General features: G+C 38.4%; 1 protein-coding gene across 2 annotated transcripts in view; it reads left to right on the forward strand.

Annotated features, from left to right (window-relative positions):
• PTPN21 (protein tyrosine phosphatase, non-receptor type 21) overlaps positions 1 to 27,437 on the forward strand; it is a 93,579-nt gene that overhangs the window by 17,398 nt on the left and 48,744 nt on the right. For both annotated transcript variants that reach the window (XM_011949451.1, XM_011949452.1), the window contains exons 3-4: positions 16,940 to 17,109; positions 26,443 to 26,540. In XM_011949451.1, the coding sequence (XP_011804841.1) occupies positions 16,940 to 17,109; positions 26,443 to 26,540 (268 nt within the window). The remainder of the gene's footprint in view (positions 1 to 16,939; positions 17,110 to 26,442; positions 26,541 to 27,437) is intronic.

Here is a 27,437-nt window from a genome sequence, read left to right on the forward strand (position 1 = left end):
TTTCCGCTCACTGCAACCTCCGCCTCCTGGGTTCAAGCGATTCTCTTGCCTCAGCCTCCCAAGTAGCTGGGATTACAGGTGTGTGCCACCAAGCCCTTTTTTTTTTTTTTTTTAAACAGAGGTGGGTTTTTGCCATGTTGGTGGGGCTGATCTTGAATTCCTCGCCACAAGTGATCCACTCACCTTGGCCTCCCAAAATGCTGGGATTCCAGGCGTGAGCCACCATACCCGGCCACTTTTTAAACTTCTGTGTTAAAAACTAAGACACACATATTAGCCTAGCCCTAAACGGGGTCAGGATCATCAATATCACTTTCTTTCACCTCCACATCTTGTCCTCCTGGACAGTTTTCAGGGGTGGTAACATGCATGGCTCTGTCATCCCCTATGATAACAATGCTGCCTTCTGGAAACCTCCTGAGGCTGATTTCCAGTTCACTTTTTTTTTTTTGAAACAGGGTCTCATTCTGTCACCCAGGCTGGAGTGCAGTGGCTCAATCACATCTCACTGCAGCCTCAAACTCCTGGGCTCAAGCAGTCCTCCTGCCTCAGCCTCCTAGTTGGGTCTACACCACTACACCTGGCTGATTTTTGTATTTTTTGTTGTGATGGGGTCTCACTATGTTGCCCAGGCTGTTCTTGAACTCCTTGGCTCAAGTGATCCTCCAGCCTCAGTCTCCCAAAGTGCTGAGATTACGGGTGGGAGCTACCGCACCTGGCCTACAATTAACTTTTTTTTATAAATAGGAGTACACTCTAAATAAAAAGTATAATAAATGCATAAATCAGTAATGTCATTTATTGTCATCCAGTGTTATGTACTGTACATAGTTGTATGTGCTATGCTTTTGTACAATTGGTAGCACAATAGGTTTGTTTATACCAGCATCACTACAAACATGTGAGTAATACGTTGCACTGCAACTTAACAACTACAACATCACTGTGTGATAGGAATTTTTCAGCTCTGTTACAGTCTTAGGGGACCACCATCACATTTGTGGTCTGTCGTTGACTAAAACGTTGTTATGCAGCACATGACTGTAATTAGCTTCTATGCTACTAGTTAAACCTTTCAAAAAACAAATAATAGCAGGTACCAAAACAGCAGAAATGGAAACAGCTTTTGTGGTTGGCTTTGGAAAATATGCTTGCACTTGTAAGTGAAGTAATGAAACCACAATTAAATTGGCTAGAGTACTGTAAGGCTATATATAAAATAAGTTATTTTCCAATTATCTTTGGGAAATGAAGCGCTTCATAACTTACTTTGCCTGATAAACAAGGCTGACTCCTTCGTCCAAACTATTTGGAGTGCTAAGTTTTGGAAACAATTTATAAACATCTATCTGTCTTCAATAAAAGATACCAACTCTGCTTTTAGGAACAGTGATTGTTGTTGAATACGTGACTAATTAATGTTTGGAGTTACTTATTTCTTTAGTAAATAACTCCAGACTCCCGTACATTTGTAATTCTTTGTAAATTCTATTTAAGGGGTTTTTGTTTGTAAGTACGTATTCTCCTTTGCTAAAAAGAATATTGCCCATCACTTCCCTCTACTGCCAACTTGCTATTATTTAATCAACGCTTTTCCTTTAATTTGTCATCTTTCAATCTGCTTTGGATTGGGTAAACATATCACTAAACTCATTAAAAGTTTGTATAAAATAAGAAAAAAAAATCCATAAAAGAGATAGGAGAAATTTCTGCTTTGTCAAGGGCATATGGTTTATAACATTGACTTTAACATGTATTTTTGATTGCTCAAACACATTTTTCCCTATTCTCTGTTCTTCAATTATGTTCACATGAGGTTGCCAGTTAACTGTCAAACTGCACAAAATCTTGACCTAAGTATAGACATTAGAAAATAGAAATTGTAATGAACTCATAGTTAGGCTTGTCTATTTCTGGCTCATTTTTTTCCTTAGACTTAATGAACTGAATTTGTTGTGTTTAAACATTTTAAAATAAAGCTGAAAAAAATCTGTACTTGTTGTGTCCTTTCCTGGTTTTGGTATCAGGGTAATGCTGGCTTCATAGAATGATTTAGGGAGGATTCCCTCTTATCTCTGTCTTTTGGAATAGTTTCAGTAGGATTGGTACCAATTCTTCTTTGAATTGTGATAGAATTCAGCTGTGACTCCATCTGGTCCTGGACTTGTTTTTTGTTGGCAGTTTTGTTACCATTTCAGCCTCAATACTTGTTATTGGTCTGTCCAGAGTTTCTATTTCTTCCTGGTTTAATCTAGGAGAGTTGTCTATTTCCAGGATTTTATCCATCTCCCTTAGGTGTTCTAGTTTATGCGCACAAAGGTGTTCATAGTAGGCTTGAATGATCTTTTGCATTTCTGCGGTATTGGTTGTAATATCTCCCAGTTCATTTCTAATTGAGTTTATTTAGATATTCTCTTTTCTTGGCTAATCTCACTAATGGTCAATCAATTTTGTTTATCTTTTCAAAGAACCAACTTTTTGTTTGTTTTTTGTTTTGTTTCCATTTCTTTTGGTTCTGCTCTGATCTTTGTTATTTCTTTTCTTCTGCTGGTTTGGAGTTTGGTTGGTCTTGTTTCTCTAGTTCCTTGAGGTGTGAGCATAGATTATTGGTGTGCTCTTTCAGACTTTTTGAGATAGGCATTTAATGCTATGATTTAATATGTATTTAACATATATTTAATGCTCTTAGAACTGCTTTTGCTGTATCACAGAGGTTTTTTGTTTTTTTGAGATGGAGTCTCACTCTGTTGCCTAGGCTGGAGTACAGTGGTGCAACCTCAGCTCACCACAACCCCCGCCTCCTGGGTTCAAGCAATTCTCCTGCCTCAGCCTCCTGCTGGGACTACAGGCACGCACTGCCATGCCTGGCTAATTTTTGTAATTTTTGTTGAGATGGGGTTTCACTGTGTTGGCCAGGCTGGTCTTGAACTCCTGATCTCGTGATCTGCTCACCTCAACCTCCCAAAGTGTTGGGATTACAGGCGTGAGCCACTGTGCCCAGCTGTATCCCAGAGGTTTTATAGGTTGTGTCACTATTATCGTTCAGTTCAAAGAATTTTTTAATTTCCATCTTTATTTTGTTGTTGATCCAAAATTATTCAGGAGCATATTATTTAATTTCCATTTATTTGTATAGTTTTGAGGATTACTTTTGGAGTTAATTTCCAGTTTTATTCCGTTGTGGTCTGAGAGAGTACTTGATGTAATTTTGAATTTTTAAAATTTGTTGAGCCTTGTTTTGTGTTCTATCATATGGTCTATCTTGGAGAATGTTCCATGTTTTGATGAAAATAATGTATACTCTGTAGTTGTTGGGTAGAATGTTCTGTAAATATCTGTTAAGTTTATTTGTTCTAGGGTATAGTTTAAGTCCATTGTTTCTTTGTTGACTTTCTGTCTTGATGACCTGTGTAGTGCTGTCAGTGGAGTATTGAAGTCCCCCACTATTATTATGTTGCCATCTATCTCATTTTTTTGGTCTAGTAGTAATTGTTTTGTAAATTTGGGAGCTCCAGTGTTAGGTGCATATATATCTAGGATAGTGATATTTTTCCATTGGACTAGACCGTTTATCATTCTGTAATGTCCCTCTTTGTCTTTTTTAACTGTCATTGCTTTAAATCCTGACTTGCCTGATATAAGAATAGCTTGCTTTTGGTTTCCATTAACATGGAATATCTTTTTCTATTCCTTTATCTAAGTTTATGTGTGTTCCTATGTGTTAGATGAGTCTCTTGAACACAGCAGATAGTTGGTTGGTGGATTTTTATCCATTCTGCCATTCTGTATCTTTTAAGGGGAGCATTTAGGACCATTTACATCCAAGGTTAGTACTGAGATGTGAGGTACTGCTCTATTCATTGTGCTAGTTATTGCCTGAATAATTTGATTTTTTCCCATTGTGTTACTATTTTATAGGCCCTGTGAGATCTATGCTTTAAGGAGGTTCTATTTTGGTGTATTTTGAGGTTTTGTTTCAAGATTAAGAGCTCCTTTCAGCATTTCTTGTAGTGCTGGCTTGGTAGTGGCAAATTATTTCAGTATTTGTTTGTCTGAAAAAGACTTTATCTCTCCTTCATTTATGAAGCTTGCTTTTGCTGGATACAAAATTCTTGGCTGGTAATTGTTTTGTTTAAGGAGGCTAAGATAGGACCCCAATCCCTTCTGGCTTGTAGAGTTTCTGCTGAGAAATCTGCTGTTAATCTAATAGAGTTTCCTTTATAGGCTACTTGGTGCTTTTGCCTCACAGCTCTTAAGATTCTTTTTTTTCTTTCTTTCTTTTTTTTTTTTTCCTTGAAATGGTGTCTCACTCTGTCGCCCAGACTGAAGTGCATGGTGTGATTTCCGCTCACTGCAACCTCCGCCTCCTGGGTTCAAGTGATTCTCTGGCCTCAGCCTTCCAAGTAGCTGGGATTACAAGTTCCTGCCACCATGCCTGGCTGATTTTTATATTTTTAGTAGAGTTGGGGCTTCACCATGTTAGCCAGGCTGGTCTCAAACTCCTTACCTCAAGTGATCTGCCTACCTTGGCCTCCTAAAGTGCTGGGATTACAAGTTTGAGCCACCACACCTGACCTTTAAGATTCTTTATTCTGTCTTGACTTTAGATAATCTGATGACTGTGTGCCTAGGCGATCTTTTTGTGATGTATTTCCTGGGTGTTCTTTGAGCTTCTTGTATTTGGATGTCTAAATCTCTAGCAAGACCAGGGAAGTTTTTCTTGATTATTCCCTCAAATAAGTTTCCCCAACTTTTAGATTTCTCTTCTTCCTCAGGAATACCAATTATTATTATGTTTGGTCATTTAACATAATCTAAAATTTCTTGGAGGCTTTGTTCCAAAAAAGACTAGAGACCAGTATCCCTGATGAACATAGATGCAAAAATTCTCAACAAAATACTAGCTATCTGAATCTAACATCATATTAAAAAAATAACACACCACGATCAAGTGGGTTTCATACCAGGGATGTAGGGTTGGTTTAGTATCCGCAAGTCAGTAAATGTGATAGACCACATAAACAGGATTACAAACAATATGATCATCTCAGTAGATGCGGAAAAAGCATTTGACAAAATCCAGCATTCCTTTATGATTAAAACCCTCAGTAAAATTGGCATAGAAGGGACATACCTGAAGGTAGTAAAAGCCATCTATGACAAACCCACAGCTAACATACTGAATGGGGAAAAGTTGAAAGCATTCCACCTGAAAACTGGAACAAGACATGGATGTCAACTTTCACCACTTGTATTCAGCGTAGTAGTGGAAGTCCTATCCAGAGCAATCAGACAAGAGAAAGAAAGAAAGGGCATCCAAATTGGTAAAGAGGAAGTCAGACTGTCACTATTCACTGATGACATGAACGTATACCTAGAAAACCCCAAAGACTCATCCAAAAAGGTCCTATATTGATAAATGAATTCAGTAAATGTTTTAGTTTGTTTTCATGCTGCTGATAGTCATAGCCAAGACTGGGCAATTTACAAAAGAAAGGTTTAATGGAAAGGCCTCACAATCATGGTGGAAGATGAAAGGCGTGTCTCACATGGTGGCAGACAAGAGAAGAGAGTTTGTGTAGGGAAACTCCTATTTTGAAAACCATCAGATCTCATGAGACTTATTCACTATCACCAGAAAGAGCTGCCCCCATGATTGAGTTACCTCCCACCAGGTCCCTCCCACAGCGTGGGAATTCAAGATGAGATTTAGGTGAGGACACAGCCAAACCATATCAGTAAAGTTTTAGGATACAAAATTCATGTACACAAATCAGTAGCACTGCTATACACCAACAGTGAGGAAACTGAGAATGAAATCAAGAACTCAACTTCTTTTATAACAGCTGGAAAAAGAAATGAAATACTCAGGAATATACCTAGCCAAGGAGGTGAAAGATCTCTACAAGGAAAACTACAAAACACTGCTGAAAGAAATCATAGATGACACAAACGAATAGAAACACATCCCATGCTCATGGATGGATAGAATCAATATTGTGAAAATGACCATATTGCCAAAAGCAATATATAAATTCAATGCAATTCCCATCAAAATACCATCATCTTTCTTCACAGAACTAGAAAAAACAATCCTAAAATTTACATGGAACCAAAAAAGAGCCCCCATAGCCAAAGCAAGACTAAGTAGAAAGAACAAATATGGAGGCATCACATTACCTGACTTTCAGCTGGACTGCAAGCCTATAATTACCAAAACAGCATGGTACTGGTATAAAAACATAGGTCAATGGAACAGAATAGAGAACCCATAAATAAAGCCAAATACTCACAGCAACCTGATCTTTAGCAAAGGAAACAAAAACATAAAGTGGGGAAAGGACACCCTATTCAGCAAATGGTGCTGGGATAATTGACAAGCCATATATAGAAGAATGAAACTGGATCCTCATCTCTCACCTTATATAAAAATCAACTCGGCCGGGCGCGGTGGCTCAAGCCTGTAATCCCAGCACTTTGGGAGGCCGAGATGGGCGGATCACGAGGTCAGGAGATCGAGATCATCCTGACTATCACGGTGAAACCCCGTCTCTACTAAAAATACAAAAACTAGCCAGGCGAGGTGGCGGGCACCTGTAGTCCCAGCTACTCGGGAGGCTGAGGCAGGAGAATGGCGTAAACCCAGGAGGCGGAGCTTGCAGTGAGCTGAGATCCGGCCACTGCACTCCAGTCTGGGCGCCAGGGGGGGCCCCCGCCTCAAAAAAAAAAAAAAATCAACTCAAGCAGGTTCAAAGACTTACATCTAAGACCTGAAACTATTAAAATTCTGAATGATAATATCAGAAAAATCCTTCTAGACATTGGCCTAGGCAAAGAGTTCGTGACCAATAACCCGAAAACAAATGCAACAAAAACAAAGATAAATAGATGAGATTTAGTTAAACTAAAAGGCTTCTGCACAGCAAAAGAAGTAATCAGTAAACAGACAGTCCACAGAGTGGCAGAAAATATTTGCAAACTATGCATCTGACAAAGGACTAATACCCAGAAGAAACTCAGACAAAGCAGTGAAAAAAAACCAAATAATCCTATCAAAACATGGGCTAAAGACATGAATAGACAATTCTCAAAAGAAGATATACAAATGGCCAACAAACTTACGGAAAACTGGTCAACATCACTAATTATGAGGAAAATGCAAATAAAACCACAGTGCTATACCACCTTACTCCTGCAATAATGGCCATAATAAAAAAAAATCAAAGAATAATAGATGTTGGTATAAATGTGGTGAGAAGGGAACACTTTTACACTGCTGGTGGTAATGTAAACTAGTACAACCACTATGGAAAATAATGTGGAGCTTCCTTAAAGAACTAAAAGTAGAACTACCAGTTGATCCAGCAATCCTACTACTGGGTATCTACTAGGAGGAAAATAAGTCACTGTATGGAAAAGACATTTGCACACCCATGTTTATAGTAGCACGATTCACAATTGCAGAAATATAGAACCAGCCTAAATGTCCATCAACCAATTAGTGGATACGGAAAATGTGACACACACACACACACACACACACACACACACACACCATGGAATACTACTCAGGAACGAAATAACGGCATTTGCAGCAACCTAGATGGAGTTGGAAACCATTATACTAAGTGAATAACTCAGGAATGGAAAATCAAACATCATATGTTCTCATTTATAAGTGGGAGCTAAGCTGTGGGGTTGCAAAGGCATGAGAATGATATTATGGACTTTGGGGTTTCCAGGGGAAGGGTGGGAATAAAAGGAGTGAGTGATAAAAACACTACAGATTGGGTACAGTGTATACTACTCAGGTGATGGGTGCACCAAAATCTTAGAAATCACCACTAGAGAATTTATTCATGTAACCAAACACTACCTGTTCCCCAAAAATTATTGTAATAAAAATAAAATTATTTACTTGATTTTTATTATGAATATTTCTGATCTTTAAAAACATTTTTTTACTAAGATAAAATTCACATAATGTACAACTAACCATTTTTTCTTTTTTTGAGATAGTCTCGCTCTGTTGCCCAAGCTGAAGTGCAGTGGTGTGATCTTGGCTCACTGCAACCTCTGCCTCCCGGGTTCAAGCAGTTCCCCTGTCTTAGCCTCCCAAGTAGCTGGGATTACAGGCGCATGCCACCATGCTCAGCTATTTTTTTTTTGTATATTTAGTAGAAACAGGGTTTCACCATGTTGGTCAGGCTGGTCTTGAACTCCTGACCTCATGATCTGCCTCAGCCTCCCGAAGTGCTGGGATTATAGACGTGAGCCACTGTGCCTGGCCACAACTAACCATTTTAAAGTAAACAGCTCATTGGCATTTGGTACATTTATAATACTATTTAGTTGTAAAAAATTTTCATTACCCCTAAAGGAAATTCTGTATCCCATAGGCAGTCATTCTCTATTCTTCCCTGCCCCTGGCAACCACCAATTTACTTTCTGTCTGTCTCTGAATTTATATATTCTAGTCTTGAACTCCTGGCCTCAAGCAATTCTCCTGCCTTGGCCTCCAAGCACCTTGGGTATACAGGTGTGAGCCACCACACCTGTGGGATTTATTTGGATATTTCATATAAACAGAATTATACAATATTTGTCTTCTGGCTGCTTTTGCTTAGCATAATATTTTTGAATGTCATCCACATTGTATCATGAACCAATACATCATTGTGTTTTATGGCTGAATATTCATTATATTTATATACCACAAGCTTGTTTATCCATTCATCTATTGATGGACATTTGGCTTGTTTCCACCTGCAGATAGTCTTGCTGTGCATATGCATATACATGTGTTTGCTTCAGCACCTGTTTTTCAGTTCTTTTGGGTATGTACCTAGGAGAGGAATTGCTGGATCATCTGGTGATTCTATATTTAGTATTTTGAGGATCCACCAAACTTTTCCACAGCAGCTGAACCATTTTCTGTTCCTACTGGCAATGTATAAGGGTTCCAGTTGCTCCTCATCAATGTTTACTTCCTTTTTTTTTTAAATTACAGCCATCCTAGTTGGTATGAAGTGGTATCTCATTATGGTTCTGAGTTGCATTTCCCTAATGACCAATAATGTTGAGCATCTTTTCATGTGCTTGTTGGCCATTCATATCTTTTTTCAAAAAGGGTCTAAGTTCTTTGCCCATTTTAAAGTTGGGTTGTTTCTTTGTGAACGTAAGAGTTATTTTATACATTTCAAATAGTAGACCTTTATCAGATAGATAATTTGCAAATATTTTCTCCTTTGTTCTGTAGATTTTTTTTACTTTCTTCATTTATTATTATTATTTTTTTGAGACAGGGTCTTGCTCTGTTGCCCAGGTTGAAGTGCAGTGGCACAATCATGGCTCACTGCAGCCTTGATCTGTTGGGCTTAAAGTGATCCTTCCACCTCAGCCACTTAAATAGCTGGGACTACAGGTGTGTGCCACCATACTCAGCTAATTTTAGTTTTTGTAGAGGCAAGGTCTCACTATGTTATCCAGGATTGTCTCAAACTTCTGAGCTCAAGCAATCCTTCTGCCTCAGCCTCCCAAAATGTTAGGTTTATAGCTGTGAGTGACCATGCCTAGCCTGATATGGTTTTTTGCATGAAAGTTCTAAATTTTGTGCGTGTGTGTATGTATGTGTGTTTAAGAGGGTCTTGCTCTGTCACCCAGGCTGGAATGCAGTGGTATAATTATAGCTCACTGAAGCCTTGATCTCCTGGGCCCAAGTGATCCTCCCACTTTAGCCTCTTGAGTAGTTGGGACTACAGGTGTGTGCCACCACACCCAGCTAACTTCAAAATTTTTTGTAGAGACAGGGTCTTGCTTTGTTGCCCAGGCTGGTCTCAAACTCTTGACCTCAAGTTTCTCCCACTTTAGCCTCCCAAAGTGCTAGGATTACAGGCATGAGCCACTGTGCCTGGCAAGTTTTGTAATTTTGAAATAAGTTGATCTATTTTTTTCTTTGTTGCTCATGTTTTTGGTGTTATGTTCAAACATTTATTCCCAAATTCAAGATCACAGAGATTTACCCTAATGTTTTCTTCTAAACTATTTTATGGGTCACTTCTTATATTTACTTAATTTATATATATGTTGTGGAGTAGGGATCCAACTTCATTCTTTTGTATGTGGATCTTCAGTTGTCCCAGCACTAGTTGTTAAAGAGAGTATTCTTTTTCCCACCAGCTAGTCTTGGCACCCTTATTTAAAATCAGTTGACTGTAGATGCATAGGTTCATTTCTAGACTCTCTATTCTATTTATGTCTCTCCTTATGCCAGTACCACACTGTTTTTTTTTTTTTTTTTTTTTGAGGCGGAGTCTCGCTCTGTTGCCGGGACTGGAGTGCAGTGGCCGGATCTCAGCTCACTGCAAGCTCCGCCTCCCGGGTTTACGCCATTCTCCTGCCTCAGCCTCCCAAGTAGCTGGGACTACAGGTGCCCGCCACCTCGCCCGGCTAGCTTTTGTATTTTTAGTAGAGACGAGGTTTCACCGTGTTAGCCAGGATGGTCTCGATCTTCTGACCTCGTGATCCGCCCGTCTCAGCCTCCCAAAGTGCTGGGATTACAGGCTTGAGCCACCATGCCCGGCCAACACACTGTTTTGATTACTATAGCCTTGTAATAAGTTTTGAAACAAGGAAGTGTGAGTCCTCCAATTTTGTTATTCCTTTTCAGTATTGTTTTGGCTATATGGAGCCCCTTGCAGGCCCATGTAAATTTGAGGTTTGGCTTTTCATCTCTAGGAAAAAGCATATTGGAATTGTGATAGGTATTGCATTTGAATTTGAAGATTACTTTGGGTAGTACTACTGTACCTTAACAATATTAAGTATTTCAATATATGAGCATGGGATATCTTTCTATTTATTTAGATTTTCCTTAATTTCTTTTAGCACTGTTTAGTTGTGTTCAGTATATGCCTTTTCACCTTCTTGGTCAAATTTATTCCTACATGTTTTGTTCTTTCGGATATTACTATAAAGGGAATTGTTTTCTTTTTTTGACATGTACATTGCTGGTATATAGCAGCTGATTTTTTGCATGTTGATTTTGTACCCTGCAAACTTCACTGAATTTATTATCTCGAGTAGGGGTGTGTGTGTGTCTGTCAGGGTTGGGGGATGGATTTGAAGGATTTTCTAAGTATAGGATTTTGTCATCTATGCATAGAGATAGTTTTACTACTTCTTTCCAGTTTAAATGACTTTTATTCTTCTTGCATAATTGCTCTGGTTAGAATCTTCAGTACAATGTCAAATGGCAGTGGTGAACATGGGCATCCTTGTCTTGTTACTGATCTTAGGGGGAAAGCTTTCAGTCTTTCACCATGGAGTATGGTATTAGCTGTGGGTTTTTCCTAAATGCTCATTGACGTGTTGAGAAGCTCTTTTCTATTTTTCTATTCCTAGTTTTCTAGGTGTTTTATTTTATCATTAAGGATGTTGGATTTTGTCAAATGCTTTTTCTGAATCAATTGAGATGGTCATGTGTGTTTTATTTCTTTTGTCTTAGCAATGTGGTATAATGATTTTGGGGGGTATGTTTTACCACCCTTGCAGTCCTGGGATGAATCCCACTTAGTCGTGGTGTATAATCCTTTTAGTGTGCTGTTAGACTCAGTTTTTTAATATTTACTTAGAATTTTTGCATCTATATTTATAAGGGATGTCGGGCTATAGTTTTCTTGTGGTTATCTTTTGTCTGGCTTTGGTATTGGGGTAATGCTGGCCTATTGATTGAGTTAGAAAGTATTCTCTCCTTTTCTTTGATTTTCGTGCTCATCCCCCATCTTGTTTGTTTTTTGAATGGATTTTAAATTATTTTGGAAAGTTAATTATTCAGATTCTTAAGGTTGTTATTCAAGACAAGCCAAAAAAAAAAATGGTCTTATCCAGGAAAAATCCTTGCCTGATGAGAATTTAATCACAATATTTCGTTGTTCAAGTTCCACCTACCTATTTTAGAAACAGATGATATTATAGTCATAAAATCTCATGGAGTCAGATGTTGTAACTTGATTATATATGTGTAGACATTCTAAGAGAGCTTTCCATCCCAGGATTATAATGTTACAATAATTTAGTTACCCATATGTATATAAACATTTCTAGCAGCAATTTTAGAAATATAATACCTCCTTAGAGGTATTTAACAAGATATAAATTTGATTTTTGGCTAGCTTTCACTACTTCTTAAGATAGAACTTGAACATTGGGGCAGATCCCAAAGCAAATACTTTAACTACAATAGTTATGCACAAGAAAGTCCTGTAAATAATCTATCCGTGACAAGCTACAAAGTCAATATCCAAATGTCCCAAAAGACTCCTTTATTTAAAAGAGCTAACGAACAAAGAATTTACTGAGTCCACCATTCTTTTTTCTTTTCTTTTCTTTTCTTTTTGAGACCATCTTGCTCTGTTGCCCAGGCTGGAGTGCAGTGGTGCAGTGGCACGATCGCGGCTCACTTCCGCCTCCTGGTTTCAAGCGATTCTCTTGTCTCAGCCTCCTGAGTAGCTGGGATTACAGGCACCCTCCACCATACTCGGCTCATTTTTGTATTTTTAGTAGAGGTGGAGTTTCACCATGTTGGCCAGGCCAGTCTCGAACTCCTGACCTCAAGTGATCCACTGGCCTCAGCCTCTCAAAGTGCTGGGATTACAGGTGCAATTCACCATGCCCGGCCTAAGCCTACCATTCTTTTCAGCTGTTTGTACCTTTAGATAAAGTTCTTGCTACTCTCTTCTGTGGTCTATAATTTGTGAAAAACTAATTATGATGCAATTTCAACAAATGTATTTGTTCAGTTCTATTTGATTTTCTAATTCATGTTGCATGAGTAATAGATGCACTGATGAAGTTAGCACATTTTAACAGTTTTCCTTTCAGAATGTACTTTTTAACAGAATGCTAGCAGATTGTTTGGCTGTTATTTTAATTATATTACAGTCCATTCACAAACGGTACAACCACAAATTATACAATAAACCTAAAATTTTATAATTCTGTTTTTTATTTAGAACAGTCTAGTCCAACTGTATTTAAAGGGAAAGTTAATTTATTCAAAATGTATTTTTAAGACCTTTTCATTTTGGTTAAAAATGGTGACATACAGCTGGGTGCGGTGGCTCATGCCTGTAATCCCAGCACTTTGGGAGGCTGAGGCAGGCAGATCACAAAATCAGGAGTTCAAGACCAGCCTGGCCAACATGGTGAAACCCCGTCTCTACTAAAAAAACAAAAAAAAAAAAAAAAAAAAAAGACATACCAAACTGTTTTAGATCCTAAAGGATTCCTAATCTGGCATTATAGACCAAATGTGGTACATTCAGTCCAAAACTTGTGTTCTAAGATGGAGCAGAAAACAAACATAGTAACAGAAATGTTTTTTGCTGTAACCAAATACATGTAGGTAATTTTAAAAGTCTTCTGAGGGGAGGAGTCAATAATGGATTTTGTTGGTAGTGGAGAGAATGAGTGAACTAAATAATATTTAAAAATATATAGTGGTTTTCAGGCTGGCATGGTGGCATACTCCTATAATCCCAGCACTTTGAGAAGCTGAGACAGGAGGATCACTCGAAGCTGAGAGTTTAAGACCAGCCTGGGCAACATAGTGAGACCCTGTCTTGACCAAAAAAAAAAAAAAAAAATTAGTAGTGTGTTGGCATGCATCTGCTGTCTAACTACTTAGGAGTTTGAGGCAGAAGGATCACTTGAGCCTGAGAGTTCGAAGTTGCAGTGAACTGTGATCATGCCAGTACACTCCCGCCTAAGTGATAGAGTGAGACTCTCTCTCAAAAAATAAAATATAATGGTTTTCTAGTACGAAAATGTACTTACATAGTTTTCCCTTATCCAGTCCTCATGATAGCATTGTGAGGGAGGTATTACTTTATTTGACACTTGAGAAAACCAAATTGGACTGATTGACTTTACCATTTCACTCCTAGTAAGTAACTGCTGGAAATCAAACTCAGAACTTTGGACTTAAGCATCAAGCTCTTTCTATTAAACCAGATTTTTGTTTTCTATAAGTTTCAGTTTAAAAGAAGAAAAGAACAGTTCTTGTTTTCTATAAATGTGTGATAGATATTCTGTGCTTACAGATAATAAGCAATTCATTTTAAAATGTCATAACTTCAGAATATAATTAACAATGGGACTTGGCCTTTCAGAAATATTACAGTGTGCTTGGATTTTCAAAAATTTTATTTCCATGCAGCTTGTCAAGGATTTATTATTATTATTATTATTAAGATCGGAAGCAATTCATTTTAAAATGTCATAACTTCAGAATATAATTAACAATGGGACTTGGCCTTTCAGAAATATTACAGTGTGCTTGGATTTTCAAAAATTTTATTTCCATGCAGCTTGTCAAGGATTTATTATTATTATTATTATTATTTTTTTTTTTTTTTTTTAAGGCAGGGTCTCACTTTGTTACCCAGGCTGGAGTGCAGTGGTGCAGTCTTAGCTTACTGCAGCCTCTGTCTACCTCCTGGGTTCAAGTGATCAACCTGCCAAGTAGATGAGACTACAGGCGCACGCTACCACTTCTGGCTAATTTTTTGTATTTTTTGCAGAGGCAGTGTTTCGCCATGTTGCCCAGATTGGTCTCAAACTCCTGGGCTCAAGAAATCTTCCCACTTCAACCTCCTAAAGTGCTGGCATTCCAGGTGTGAGCCACCATGCCCAGCCAAAGATAAGGTTTTATATAACTTTCTCTTGCATAACTTTGGAGGAGCAGTGTAGTGTAGTGCAAAGTTATCCAACTTTAAAGGACAAAAGAATTACCTAGGAGTTTAGTAGCTTTTTAGGGCCCAGGAAACCCTCTAGGTATTTCTGGTAGAAGTAGTCCAGGGACAATACTTGGGGGAAACACTGGCTTTGAGGTTTAACACAGATAAAAAATACCTACGTCATAAATTAGTGATGGTGATTTAATCTATGGTATCTCTACAGTTCTTGGAATAGAACCAGGTACATAGGAAATGTTCAAAATATTCCATTCTTGTGTGATGACTTGGGTGGCAACTAAGAAGCAAGAGAATATTCCCTCTTTTCATTCAACAAAATTTATTGAATTCCAGCAGTATTCTAGGGACTTGTGGATATAGGGGAAAATGGGCACATTCCTCATTCTTGTTGAATTTATTTGATCAAGTCATTTTAAAGGTATAGTTCTTACCTTGTTAAAAAATAATAAAATGACTATTGAGGGCATGTTTGCATAATCTTTTCCCTTGCAGATTAAAGTTTTATTTTTTACTTGAATGAGGATTGCAGTTCAAAGAAATGGCCTATTATTTTTCAGTTTTCTTGTTGCTTTAAATCTATACTGTCCAATACAGTAGCCACTAGATACTTGCAGCTATTTAAGTCAATTAAACTTGTATAATATTAAAAATACAGCTCCTCGGTGGCACTACCACATTTCAATTGCTCAGTAGCCACATGTGGCTAGTGGCTGCTTTATTGGACAGTGAGATGTAGATCATTTCTATCATCACACTAAGTTCTGTTGGGACAGTGTTATTCTGGAGTTTACGACTACAAAGTGGTGATTTTCCAATTGTCTTGATCTGTAGATTGATTTTGAGGCAAGTATTAGCAGTGGCTTGAGGCTGTCACATAAGTGCATTAATACCCTTTCAGGTTGACCAGGCCCAGGGCTAGTATTGATTTACCTTAACAGTTTCATTATACAGCCAGTGAGATATAAATGCTAAGACATCTGGGCATTTTCTTTAAACTTCTGAGTAATACACTAAGGATTAGTCATAGCTTTTCTCATGCACTGTGTGTGTGTGTGTGTGTGTGTGTGTGTGTGTGTGTGTAGAGAGAGTTAATTCACCTTCACAGCATTATAATTGTTTTAAATGTATATCTAATGAAATTTTGAGGACAAAGGGGTAAAGAAGAGTTACAATTGCATCTGAATACTAGAACTGAATACTGGAATTCATGGTACTTACAAAAAATAATTTCTTTTATAGAAACCAAAACTAAGAGTAGTGAAAAGTTGGTTTAACACTGTTTACTCAGCATTCCACTGGGTAGAACCCCAGTTGTGATTATTTAAAAATATAAATTATGAGGCTGAGTGCAGTGGCTCATGCCTATATACCTAGCACTTTGGGAGGCCGAGGTGGGTGGATCAGCTGATGTCAGGAGTTTGAGATCAGCCTGACCGACATGGTAAACCCTGTCTCTACTAAAAATACAAAAAATTAGCTGGGTGTGCTGGTGCATGCTATAATCTTGGCTACTCTGGAGGCTGAGGCAGGAGAATGCCTTGAACCTGGGAGGCGGAGGTTGCAGTGAGCTGAGATTGCGCCACTGCACTGTAGCCTGGGCAACAGAGTGAGACTCTATCTCAAATATATGTATATACATATATATGTATATGTGTATATGTGTATATATGATATATATGTATGATAAATATACATATATACATACATGATAAATACATGTATGTATATATGTATATATACATATATATGACAAATACACGTATATATGTATATATACATATATATGACATATTTAGTGTTTTAGTAATAGAAAAACCAAGAATAAATTCTTCTGTATTTTTGTTGTTTTTAAAACCTGCATATAAAATTGTTGTTTTTAAAACCGGCATATAAAACCCACTACATTCTAGTGTCTAGGTCATGAATGCATTTTTTTGGGGCAGAGTTCAGTAAATGATATGCAAGTGCAATTGGATTTTTGCCTGTTTCCTGAATATGAGTAGCTAGTTACAGATAGGTCTTACCTCCTTTTTTTCCTTCAGTTTTTGCTGTTGTTCCTCTCTGAGAAGAAAGGCAATAAGAGACTGCTGTCATTTGGTCATGGGTCAGGGATTAGTGCGGCTGAAGTCATTGAAATCCTTTTGTATGTTATTGCCTTCTTCAGTGACCTTCTGTCTTTCCAGGTCACTTACTTCAGCCTCTGGTACTACAACAAGCAAAATCAGCGCCGGTGGGTAGATTTGGAAAAACCTTTGAAGAAGCAGCTGGATAAATATGCGTTGGAACCGACCGTCTATTTTGGAGTGGTGTTTTATGTGCCTTCAGTTTCTCAGCTGCAGCAGGAGATTACCAGGTGAGAAATTACATGCCATTTGTTTTTAGGAAATAGTCTAGTGAGATATAAAAAGTGAAACTAAGGTTGAAGTCAGAAGATAAGTTTGAAACTTTGCCTCTCACCCCACATTTTTAGCCACAATATTACAAAGAGGTTCTCATATGTGGCATGTCAGAGTGTTTTACTACATGTTGGGTAACTTATGGGTTCACTAGGCACAAAGGAATAATTAAAGGGAAGAATGATGGATTTACCCTAGCTGTGCACTCTTCCTGTAGTGATGTTACCTTTAATGTTTGTGTTGTTTCTGATCCTTTGTAATTAGGAAAGGAGAGAAGATATTTTAGAAAATTAGTCACAAAATCTGTGTTCATTCTTCAAGGAAATGTGCTAAAAGGCTCCTAGAATTCTCTTCCTCTAGCTATATTCTGTAGACAGACTGGGGAGGGAGTACAGAGGAGAGGGAGGGAAGTGTTTAAGATCAGGAAATTTTGGCCGATAAGTGCACTTAATAGGTACAAAAGCAGAAAGGGAAGATGATATTAAGGAGCAGAATAGAGGAACTAAGTGTTCTTATTCTTTTTCCCCCGAAGACAATGAAAAAAGGAATAAAGTTTGAGTTCTTGAGCCTACTTTTCAAAGTTCTCTGAATCCCATCGCTGCCTTATCTTTTTAAGCCTATTTAATGTTACTTTTGAGCCAAGCTGAGCTACTTCAAGGGCCCAAAACATACAGCATGCCCTTTCGTCTTTGTGTCCTAGATCTTTCTCTCACATGTATTTACTGGAATCCTGTTTGCCTCCTGAGTTGTGGTTCAGAAGGTACCTCCTCCAAGAAGCATCTATGACCCCAGGACAGATGAGTTTTGGCTTACAACCTAGAATTTGATTCTACTTGTGTTAAGATGGTAATTGTCATACCCTATTATTAGGATTTTTGCAGGTATCTTTTTCCTAGGTTTTAAGCCCATGTTTTCTTTAGCTTTACTTAATGATGTCTTACACAGTACCTTGTGGACAGTGAGAACCTAGTACTGTCCCGTGTTTGTGGAGTGCTGTTTGAGTCTGCCAGTTAATGATTAGGAGAGAATGGAAAGTCAAAGCAGTAAGGATCCAGTGGTAGGGATAAACACAAACTGGCTGTAAAAGTCTGAGATAGAAATAATGAAGAGAAAATGGAAACCAGAAGGAAAAAGCCTGAACTGATCACTTTAACTCATTTAAACATTTACTGAAGATACGCTCTTAAGAACTGTGTTGAATAGAGTGGGAGGTGAATATGCTTTAATCCCACCCTGGAGGAGCTGCTCACAGTCTGGTGGAATTGGCAGTTCATATAAATAGTTACAGTATCCTATGATAAATGCTTTAATTAAAGCTGTGGATTCCTAGGGGTGGGGCAAGGGGAACTTGAACAGGAAAGGTAGAGAGACTGACATTTAAATTGACTTTAGAAATGTTCTAGAGGGAATAGTTTTTGCAAAGCAGGGGGAGTAATCAAAATGATTACATGTCTTCAGGAAGTTTCAGGTATTACTTAGAAAGGAGATTTAAAAAATAGGCATTAGCAATAAAGTCATGGTACAATGAGGAAGAGATTTTCAAATTTAATGGAATCATTAAATTTATATTTTACAAAGATCACCCATCATAGAAGGTAGATCAAAGATGGCAAGACTATAGGCAGGAGACCAGTTTAGGAATACCTGTGCCATAATCTAGGCATAGGTTTACAATATAGAACTGAACAGAAAGGCATTAGCTGTATTGAGAGAGAATGGGCTATTAGAGTCAATCAGTAGGATTGCTCGTTGATTAGGTATAGGAGCGCCTGATAGAGAAGTTATATCAGTAAGGATTAAGTATAGCTATATATAACAAAAACCCTAAATATCATTGACTTCTGTGAGAGAAGTTCAGAAGTCAGCCTTGCAGAGCTTGTCTGACAGCTCCACAGAGTCTTCACGGACGCTCGCTCTTTCTCTTAGTGCTCCAGTATCCTCAGTGTGTCCTTCCCATGTACTAGGTTACCTTTTGGTCCAAGATATCCAGAGTTCTGTCTATCACATCCATAGTCAGAAAGCAGATGAGTGGTTTCCTAGGAACGGGGTAGGAATTGGAGAGACAGATTATGAGGGGTGCAAGGAAACTTTTACAGGTGGTATGTTCCTCATCTTGTAGTGATGGTTTCATGGATATATGCATGTGTCCAAATTGTACACTTGAAATTTGAACAGCTTATTTGTATGCCAATTATACCTCAAAAATGGTGTTTTAAAAAAAACCCACCCAAAGATATTGTAAGAAAACAAAGGGGGAGGGCCGGGCGTGGTGGCTTACACCTGTAATCCCAGCACTTTGGGAGGCCGAGGGGGGCAGATCACCTGAGGTCAGGAGTTCGAGATCAGCCTGATCAACATGGAGAAACCCTGTCTCTACTAAAAATACAAAATTAGCCAGGTGTGGTGGCACACGCTTCTAATCCCAGCTACTCGGAAGGCTGAGGCAGGAGAATTGCTTGAACTCAGGAGGCTGAGGTTGCAGTGAGCCGAGTTGGCACTGCTGCACTCCAGCCTGGGCACCAAGAGTGAAACTCTGTTTCAAAAAAAAAAAAAAAGAAAACAAAGGGGGAGAACAACAATCTGAATAATATACCTTTAGAAAGTGCAGACTTAACAGAAAAATACGACCACAAAGCAGCGGAAAACTGGCACCTAATACTACAAAATGAACTTTAAAAATTAAGAAAATAACAGATGATATGAAAGAACCATTTAAATCTGAATTAGAAAAGCTTGGGAATAATTTGGCTATGTAACAGGTGAATATGAAAATAGCTGCAAAAACAATTAGAAATTTTGAAATGATAGAAACTATAAAAGTATAGAAGACAAGATTAAAAAATAGATGTAATAGGATTCCCTAAAGGAAAAAGCGAAAACATTCTTTTAACAGTATGATCTAAGTCAAAACATTGGCAAAGAACAAATTCCAAAAACTATATAACAAATTCTATATTCTAGCTATAACACATTTTAAAAACTTCCTTGAAAGGAAAATGACTTGAAGCTCTGTATTAAAAAGACATACTGTGTACCTGGCATGGTCAGTCCAGAGCAATCAGTGCCAACACATTCTGCAGAGTCACCAGAAATTGGGCATCCAGACTAAAGCTGTTATAAAATTAAGAAAATAAGATTGGTGTCAGACTTCTGGAAAAACACTTCATGCCAACAGACAAAAAAGTAACATTTAACATCCTCAAGGAAAGGAAATAGGAGGCAATGATTATATATCTAGCAAAAACGACCTGTGAACATATCTTAGCGTGAGCTGCCATAACAAAATATTATAGACTGAGAAGCTGATGTATTTTCTCAGTTTGGAGATCTGAGCATAGTTGAGGTCTCATGAGGGCTCCCTTCCTGGCTTGCAGAACTTCCGGCTGGGTCCTAACATGGCAGAGCAAACACACACTCTGGTGCCTGGAGTTTTTACTTGCAAAAGAGGAAATTTTGTTTCAATCATCAATAATTGTGCCTCATTTGAACCTCACTGGCTACGATACTGCTACTGCACAAAGCCTGGAAATTTTGACCATCATAAAGAAAACAACTAGGCTGGGCATGGTGACTCACGCCTGTAATCCTAGTACTTTGGGAGGCCGAGGTGGGTGGATCACTTGGGGTCAGGAGTTTGAGACCAGCCTAGCCAACATGGTGAAACACTGTCTCAACTAAAAATACGAAAATTAGCCGAGCGTGGTGGTGCATGCCTGTAATCCCAGCTACTCAGGAGGCTGAGGCAGGAGAATCGCTTGAACCTGGGAGGCAGAGGTTGCAGTGAGCTGAGATTGTGCCACTATACTCCAGCCTAGACGACGGTGAGACCCCATCTCTTTTTTTTTTTTTTTTTTTGAGACAGAGTTTCGCTCTGCCGCCCAGGCTGGAGTGCAATGGCCAGGTCTCAGCTCACTGCAAGCTCCGCCTCCTGGGTTTACGCCATTCTCCTGCCTCAGTCTCCCAAGCAGCTGGGACTACAGGCGCCCGCCACGTCGCCCGGCTCGGTTTTTGTATTTTTTAGTACAGACGGGGTTTCACCATGTTAGCCAGGATGGTCTCGATCTCCTGACCTCGTGATCCGCCCGTCTCGGCCTCCCAAAGTGCTGGGATTACAGGCTTGAGCCACCGCGCCCGGCAGAGACCCCATCTCAAACAAAATAAAACAAACAAAAAAAAGAATACAACTGCATGAATTAAAACACATCAAATATATCTTTTAAAATTCACGAATTCATAATACTTAAAAAAAATAACCTCGTTGGTCACCTTTGAAACTTACTAGAATACAATTTACAATTCATTATTCTGAATGGCAGTAAGTTTATCCTATCTTTATAGATTGTATAAAGAGGTAACAATCATCAGTATTGGCTAAAACCTTTGGGTAAAAGGAACAGGCTGGCATCATCTGAACTCAGTGGGCAATGTCAGCATCACTGTAAGTGGGACAACCAAATACCATTTCTTCTGATGTGATGCATCAGGAAGTACCAGGCACCACCAGGTTAAATGACTAAAATGAACTTGTATCAAAGCAAGCCTCTAGTCTGCACTGTTCAGTAAGGTAGTTGTTAGCTATATGTGGCTATTTATAGTTAATTAAAATTAATACAATTAAAATTTTTCTTGCACTAGCTACAGTTCAGGTACTGAATAGCCACATGCGGCTAATGGCTACTATATTGGGCAGCGCAGATACAGATAATTTCTATCACTGTAGAATGTTCTTTTAGACAGTGCTGCTCTAAATCTAATGATCAGTTTTCAGGAAAAATGTGAGAGCATGTAAACTTGCCAAATGACCCCATGAGACTACAACCACAAAAGTCCAGGAGGTAGGAAATTCTACATGACAAATGGCTCCATTTCTGTTAATAACATGAAAATAAAAGGGAATAAAAACTTTCTTTTTTATAGCAAGAGAGATTTAGAAATATCCATTAAATGTAATCTGTAGACCTTGTTTGGATTCTAATTTAAGAAAATTGTAAAAATGCGTTTTTGAGGCCATCATGAAAATTGCATACGAATCAGGTATTGAGTACTCAGTATGAAGATAATTCGTTTTGTTGGGTGTGATAAAAATGTAGTTATGTTTTTAAAAAATAAAGCTTACCTTTTAGGGATATGTACTGAAGTACTTACAGGTGGCATGACGTCTGGGATTTGCTGTAAAACACTGGTGGTGGAGGGGGCACAGGAGAGGATGGATGGAGAAAACGTGGTAAGCATAAGGTTGATGGGTGAGGCACCATGATAAGGAGATGGGGTCACTATACTTAATATCTATACATATATTTCAGAATTTCCAAAATAAAACTTAAAAAATAAAAATGCCACTGCCTACACATTGCCTTCTATTACTAGTCTAAGAAAAACAGATGAAGAGAAAAAGCTGCCTCTTCATACATTATTTGGAATTTCTGTTGTGCAAAATGGGGTCACCTAATTTATTATATAATTCTTGTCATATATTGTATGAAATATTTTATATTGGAAAGTTGATCAGTAACTTGATAAAGATTTAGATAAAATATTTGATCAGCATATTTTTACTTTCGGGCAAGTTTATAGAATACTTGCTTTTGAATTAAAATGTGCAATTTCTTTTGTTCCTTGGCTGACAGTTTTGAATTCAGGTCTGCGTGTTACATTTTATTACTGCTTTGTTTTTTTCCTATTATTTCATTCTTCTTGTTGCTCAGTTGCCAGGCTGGAGTGCAGTGGCGCGATCTTGGCTCACTGCAACGTCTGATTCCCGGGTTCAAGCGATTCTCCTGCCTCAACCTCTGAAATAGCTGGGATTGCAGGTGCTCACCACCATGCCCGACTAATTTTTGTATTTTTAGTAGAGGTGGGGTTTCACCATGTTGGCTACGATGGTCTCAATCTCCTGACCTCATGATCCACCCGCCTCGGTCTCCCAAAGTGCTAGGATTACAGGCATGAGCCACCGTACCTGGCCTGCAAAAATATTGAAATAACATATTTATAAGCCATCTTCAGCCCCACCAATATATAGAAATTTTAGCAAAGAGTGATAATGCCACTGAAGTGAAATTTCTTGGCCATCTGCTCCTACAGTAAATACTTCTTTAAGAAAAACATATTTATGGCTGGGTGTAGCGGCTCATGCCTATAATCCAGGCACTTTGGATGGCCGAGCTGGGAGGATCGCTTGAGCTCAGGAGTTTGAGACCAGCCCGGGCAACATAGAGAGACCCTGTTTCTATAAAAAATTAAAAACAATTTAGCCAGGTGTGGTGGTGTACACCTGTGGTCCCAGCTACCCAGGAGGCTGAGGCTTGAGGATCACTTGAGTCCAGGAGGTTGAGGCTATAGTGAGCCATGATTATGCCACTGCACTCCAGCCTGGACTATAGAGCAAGACCCTGTCTCAAAAAAAAAAAACAAACTATCTGTCTGTGTATCCATCCATCCATCCATCCATCCGTCCATTCATCCATCCCTAGTTGCTTCCATTAAAGGATTTGAGGGATAATACAATAACATATAATAACCGCTTATGTTTTTTACTGTATATTAAACACTGTCCCAAGTACTTTATTAATTTAATTCTCATAACAAATCCTATGATGTAGGTGCTATTATCTCTATTTTGTAGATGAGGAAACCAAGACACAGAAGGGTTGAACACCTTGCCCAAGGTCACACTGCTAGTATGTACTGGAATTGGGACTGAAGCAGGCTGGCTCCTGAGTCCTTGCTCTCAACCATTGTGTTTTGTGGACTGTCGTGTAAAATACTAAATGAATAAAAATACTAGAAACATCTATAACTATAGATTTGTCGTGGTTAAGAACAAGACCTTTGGGTCATTCGGACCTGGAGATTCAAACTCCATCTCAGTCTAGCTCTATGCATTTGAGCATGTTGCTTAATCTCTGAGCTCCAGCTCTTCATCACTTAAAGGTAGCTATTATTAAATAGTGGAGAAAGCAATTAAGAGGGATAATAATGATTGTGACTATGCCTGGATTTTAGCTGTGAGCTTAATGGCTGCCAAAGCAAAAGAAGAAATCTGAGTTCCATCATTCATTATGTAACGCAGAGAAGCATACCTCTTTGCAGGCATGACACATTTTCCTGGTATATCATTTAAACAGAAACTTTCAGGTGTGATTTTATGTAAGACATTGAACCAGAAATGAATAAGTTAAAGCAAATATGGAAGAATCAATTCTCATAACAGTACAATGTAATGCTGTGGAAGGCTACATTAATTGGGTTCAAGTATATTGCTTTTCATGTTTTTTGTTTTTTGTTTTGAGACGGAGTCTCTCTGTGATGCCCAGGCTGGAGTGCAATGGCACCATCTCAGCTCACTGCAACCTCCACTTCCTGGATTCAAGCTATTCTCCTGCCTCAGCTTCCCAAGTAGCTGGGACTACAGGTGTGTGCCACCACGCCTGGCTAATTTTTGTATTTTTACTAGAGATGGGGTTTCACCATGTTGGCCAGCCTGGTCTCCAACTCCTGACCTCAAGTGATCCGCCCGCCTTGGCCTCCCAAAGTGCTGGGATTATAGGTGTGAGCCGCCGCACCTGGCCCTTTCTAGTGTTTTTGATTTAAGGAAAAGGCCTAGAATATTTAGAATGGAATCTGTGAATAGCATGTTCAATAGACAGACTTCCCTAAACACAGTCTTCCTCAGATAAGCTTTTGAAAAGAGCTGCTTTATAGAAAATCTCAAGTTTTTCTGTCATGGATCCCACAACTGCCAGCATCCCATTAGCTAATGGAGGGAAATCCATGGGTTTGGCTGTTAGCAGGTGGAAGGGGAAAAGGTGGATCCAAATTCTTCTTACTTGAATGGATGGTGTTTTGGTCAGGTTCTTCGGTAATAAAGAACAGAAGTTTACATGTCTGTAGCTGAAATAAGATGATAAAGACTCATATGAAATGATTAAAGGGGTGGGCTCTCAGAAGAATTCAAACATGAACTGTAACTGGGTTGCACTTCACAGGCACCAAATATGGAGGACATTTTGGATTCCAGATGGCTCCATAGACTGCTCTGGCAGAGTGTCTGTAATCTCCATTTAGCACTGTATCCCCAGCATCTAGAATAATGCTTAACATATAGTAGACCCCAGTAATTACCTGTTGAGCAAATAAATAAAAGGAAGTAGTAAATCTTCACCCTCGAGTTTTATCAAAATGGGGAAGTGAGTGGCTTCAAGTATGTGATTGATACAGCTGCTGTTTGCTGGCTCTGCTCTTAGTCGTTTACATATATTATTATTGGAATATGTTCAGTCCTGTGAAGGGGTGATGGTACCTTCATTTTACTGGTGATAGAATTTGAATTCACAGATTATGACTTGCCTAAGTTCATGTAGAATACTAATTTGGAGAGTTCAGGTCTGCTTGACTCTAAACCTTGTTCTGGTAACTGATGCCCTATATATTGAAAGTACAAACAGGGTGGTAAACAGAAGTAAACCCACATTACCAGATATTAAGAAAGCATCTTAACAGCTGTTTTGAGGGATTTCATCAGAAATATTTTAATATCAGCCTGGTCTGAAATATCAGAAACCATTTTTCTCTGGCTTTATTTTCCAGTGCTAGGGAACTTCCACCAAACAAGGTAAGCAAAGTCTTATATTACCAAGTTACTAGTCAGTTTTTAAAGTAAAGATTGGCCACTGGCTTTCCATTTCTCCAACTAAAAAGAAATTGTAGGGACTGTTTTACAGGGCATGGAGCAGATGACTAATTGTCTTATAGGATCGTTTTAGTTTTGAAATAATTATAATCTGGGATAAGTAACTCATTAGATTGATTAAAGTATATGTGTAAGTGTCATATGGTTGAGGACTTTGTCATCCTTGTTTGAAACCATCTAGGGGCTCTGCATGGTGGTTCATGTCTGTAGTCCCAGCATTTTGAATCCAAGCACTAGGATTACTTGAGCCCAGGAGTTTGAGACTAGCCTGGGCAACATGGTGAAACTCCATCTCTACAAAAAATAGAAAAATTTGCCAGGCATAGTGGTGTGCACCTGTAGCTACTCAGGAAGCTGAGGTGCGAGAATCACCTAAGCTTAGGGAGGTCGAGGCTACAGTGAGCAGTGATCATGCCACTGCACTTGAGCCTGGGCAACAGAGGGAGACCCTATCTTAAAAAAAAAAAAAAAAAAAAAAGTGGGATTAAGGTTTTGTTTTGCTGGTGTATGCTTCTCTACCAAATTATGGTTAAATGCATTGTGTCTCAATGAGATAATATTGACATTGACCTTATAAAACTGACATTTTTTTTTATAGGTATCAGTATTATCTGCAACTGAAGAAAGATATCTTGGAAGGAAGTATTCCTTGTACCTTAGAACAAGCAATTCAGCTAGCAGGCTTAGCTGTTCAAGGTAAATAAGATCAATTCATAATGAAACAGTTCTATCAGATTAAAATGTGTTGCAACAAAATAGCAAGGGATTTTTAAGTTAACTGACTGTCTATATACATCTTTAGTAGTATTTATATATTAGTGAAATATTCTGTTATCTAAGGGGCTTCCTTTTGGGAAAAAATGAACTTGGAATACCTCAATGAAATGTGAGACTTCTGGAAGCTAATCATGTTATATGTCAACAGAGCAAACAATACAATAAATAGAAGTATACACACATATATTCAATCACATGCCAAATGACGTTTCGGTCAACAAAAGACCTCATATAGGACAGTGGTCCCATAAAATTATAACACTGTATTTTTAGTGTACCTTTTCTGTGTTTAGATACACAAATATCATTGTGTTACAATTGCCTACAGTATTCAGTACAGTAACATGCTGTACAGGCTTCTATGAGCAATAGTCTATACAGTATAGCCTAGGTGTGTAGTAGGCTACACCACCTAGGTTCGTGTAAGTATACTCTGATGTTTGCACATCTCCTAATGATGCCTTTCTCAACATATTTCCATCATTAAGTGACATATGACTATATACATATACATTTATTAATACTATGCTATGTATTCATCTAGTTCAAAGACTTTATCTGCTAATAGGTCATATTTTAAGAAGAAAGACATGCCAGTCAGTGAGTTTGATAAGGTTATATTCACTTATAGTTTAAGTACACTTCATTTGTGTGGTTTCTTCTTATTTACTTATTTCAATAGGTTTTTCGGGAACAGGTGATGTTTGGTTACATGAATAAGTTCTTATTTATTTAGTTACTTTTTTTTTTGAGATGGAGTCTCACTCTATGGACCAGGCTGGAGTGCAGTGGCACGATCTCAGCTCACTACAGCCT

This window comes from Colobus angolensis, unplaced genomic scaffold (genome assembly GCF_000951035.1).
Source record: "Colobus angolensis palliatus isolate OR3802 unplaced genomic scaffold, Cang.pa_1.0 Scaffold3, whole genome shotgun sequence".
NCBI classification, from domain to species: Eukaryota; Metazoa; Chordata; class Mammalia; order Primates; family Cercopithecidae; genus Colobus; species Colobus angolensis.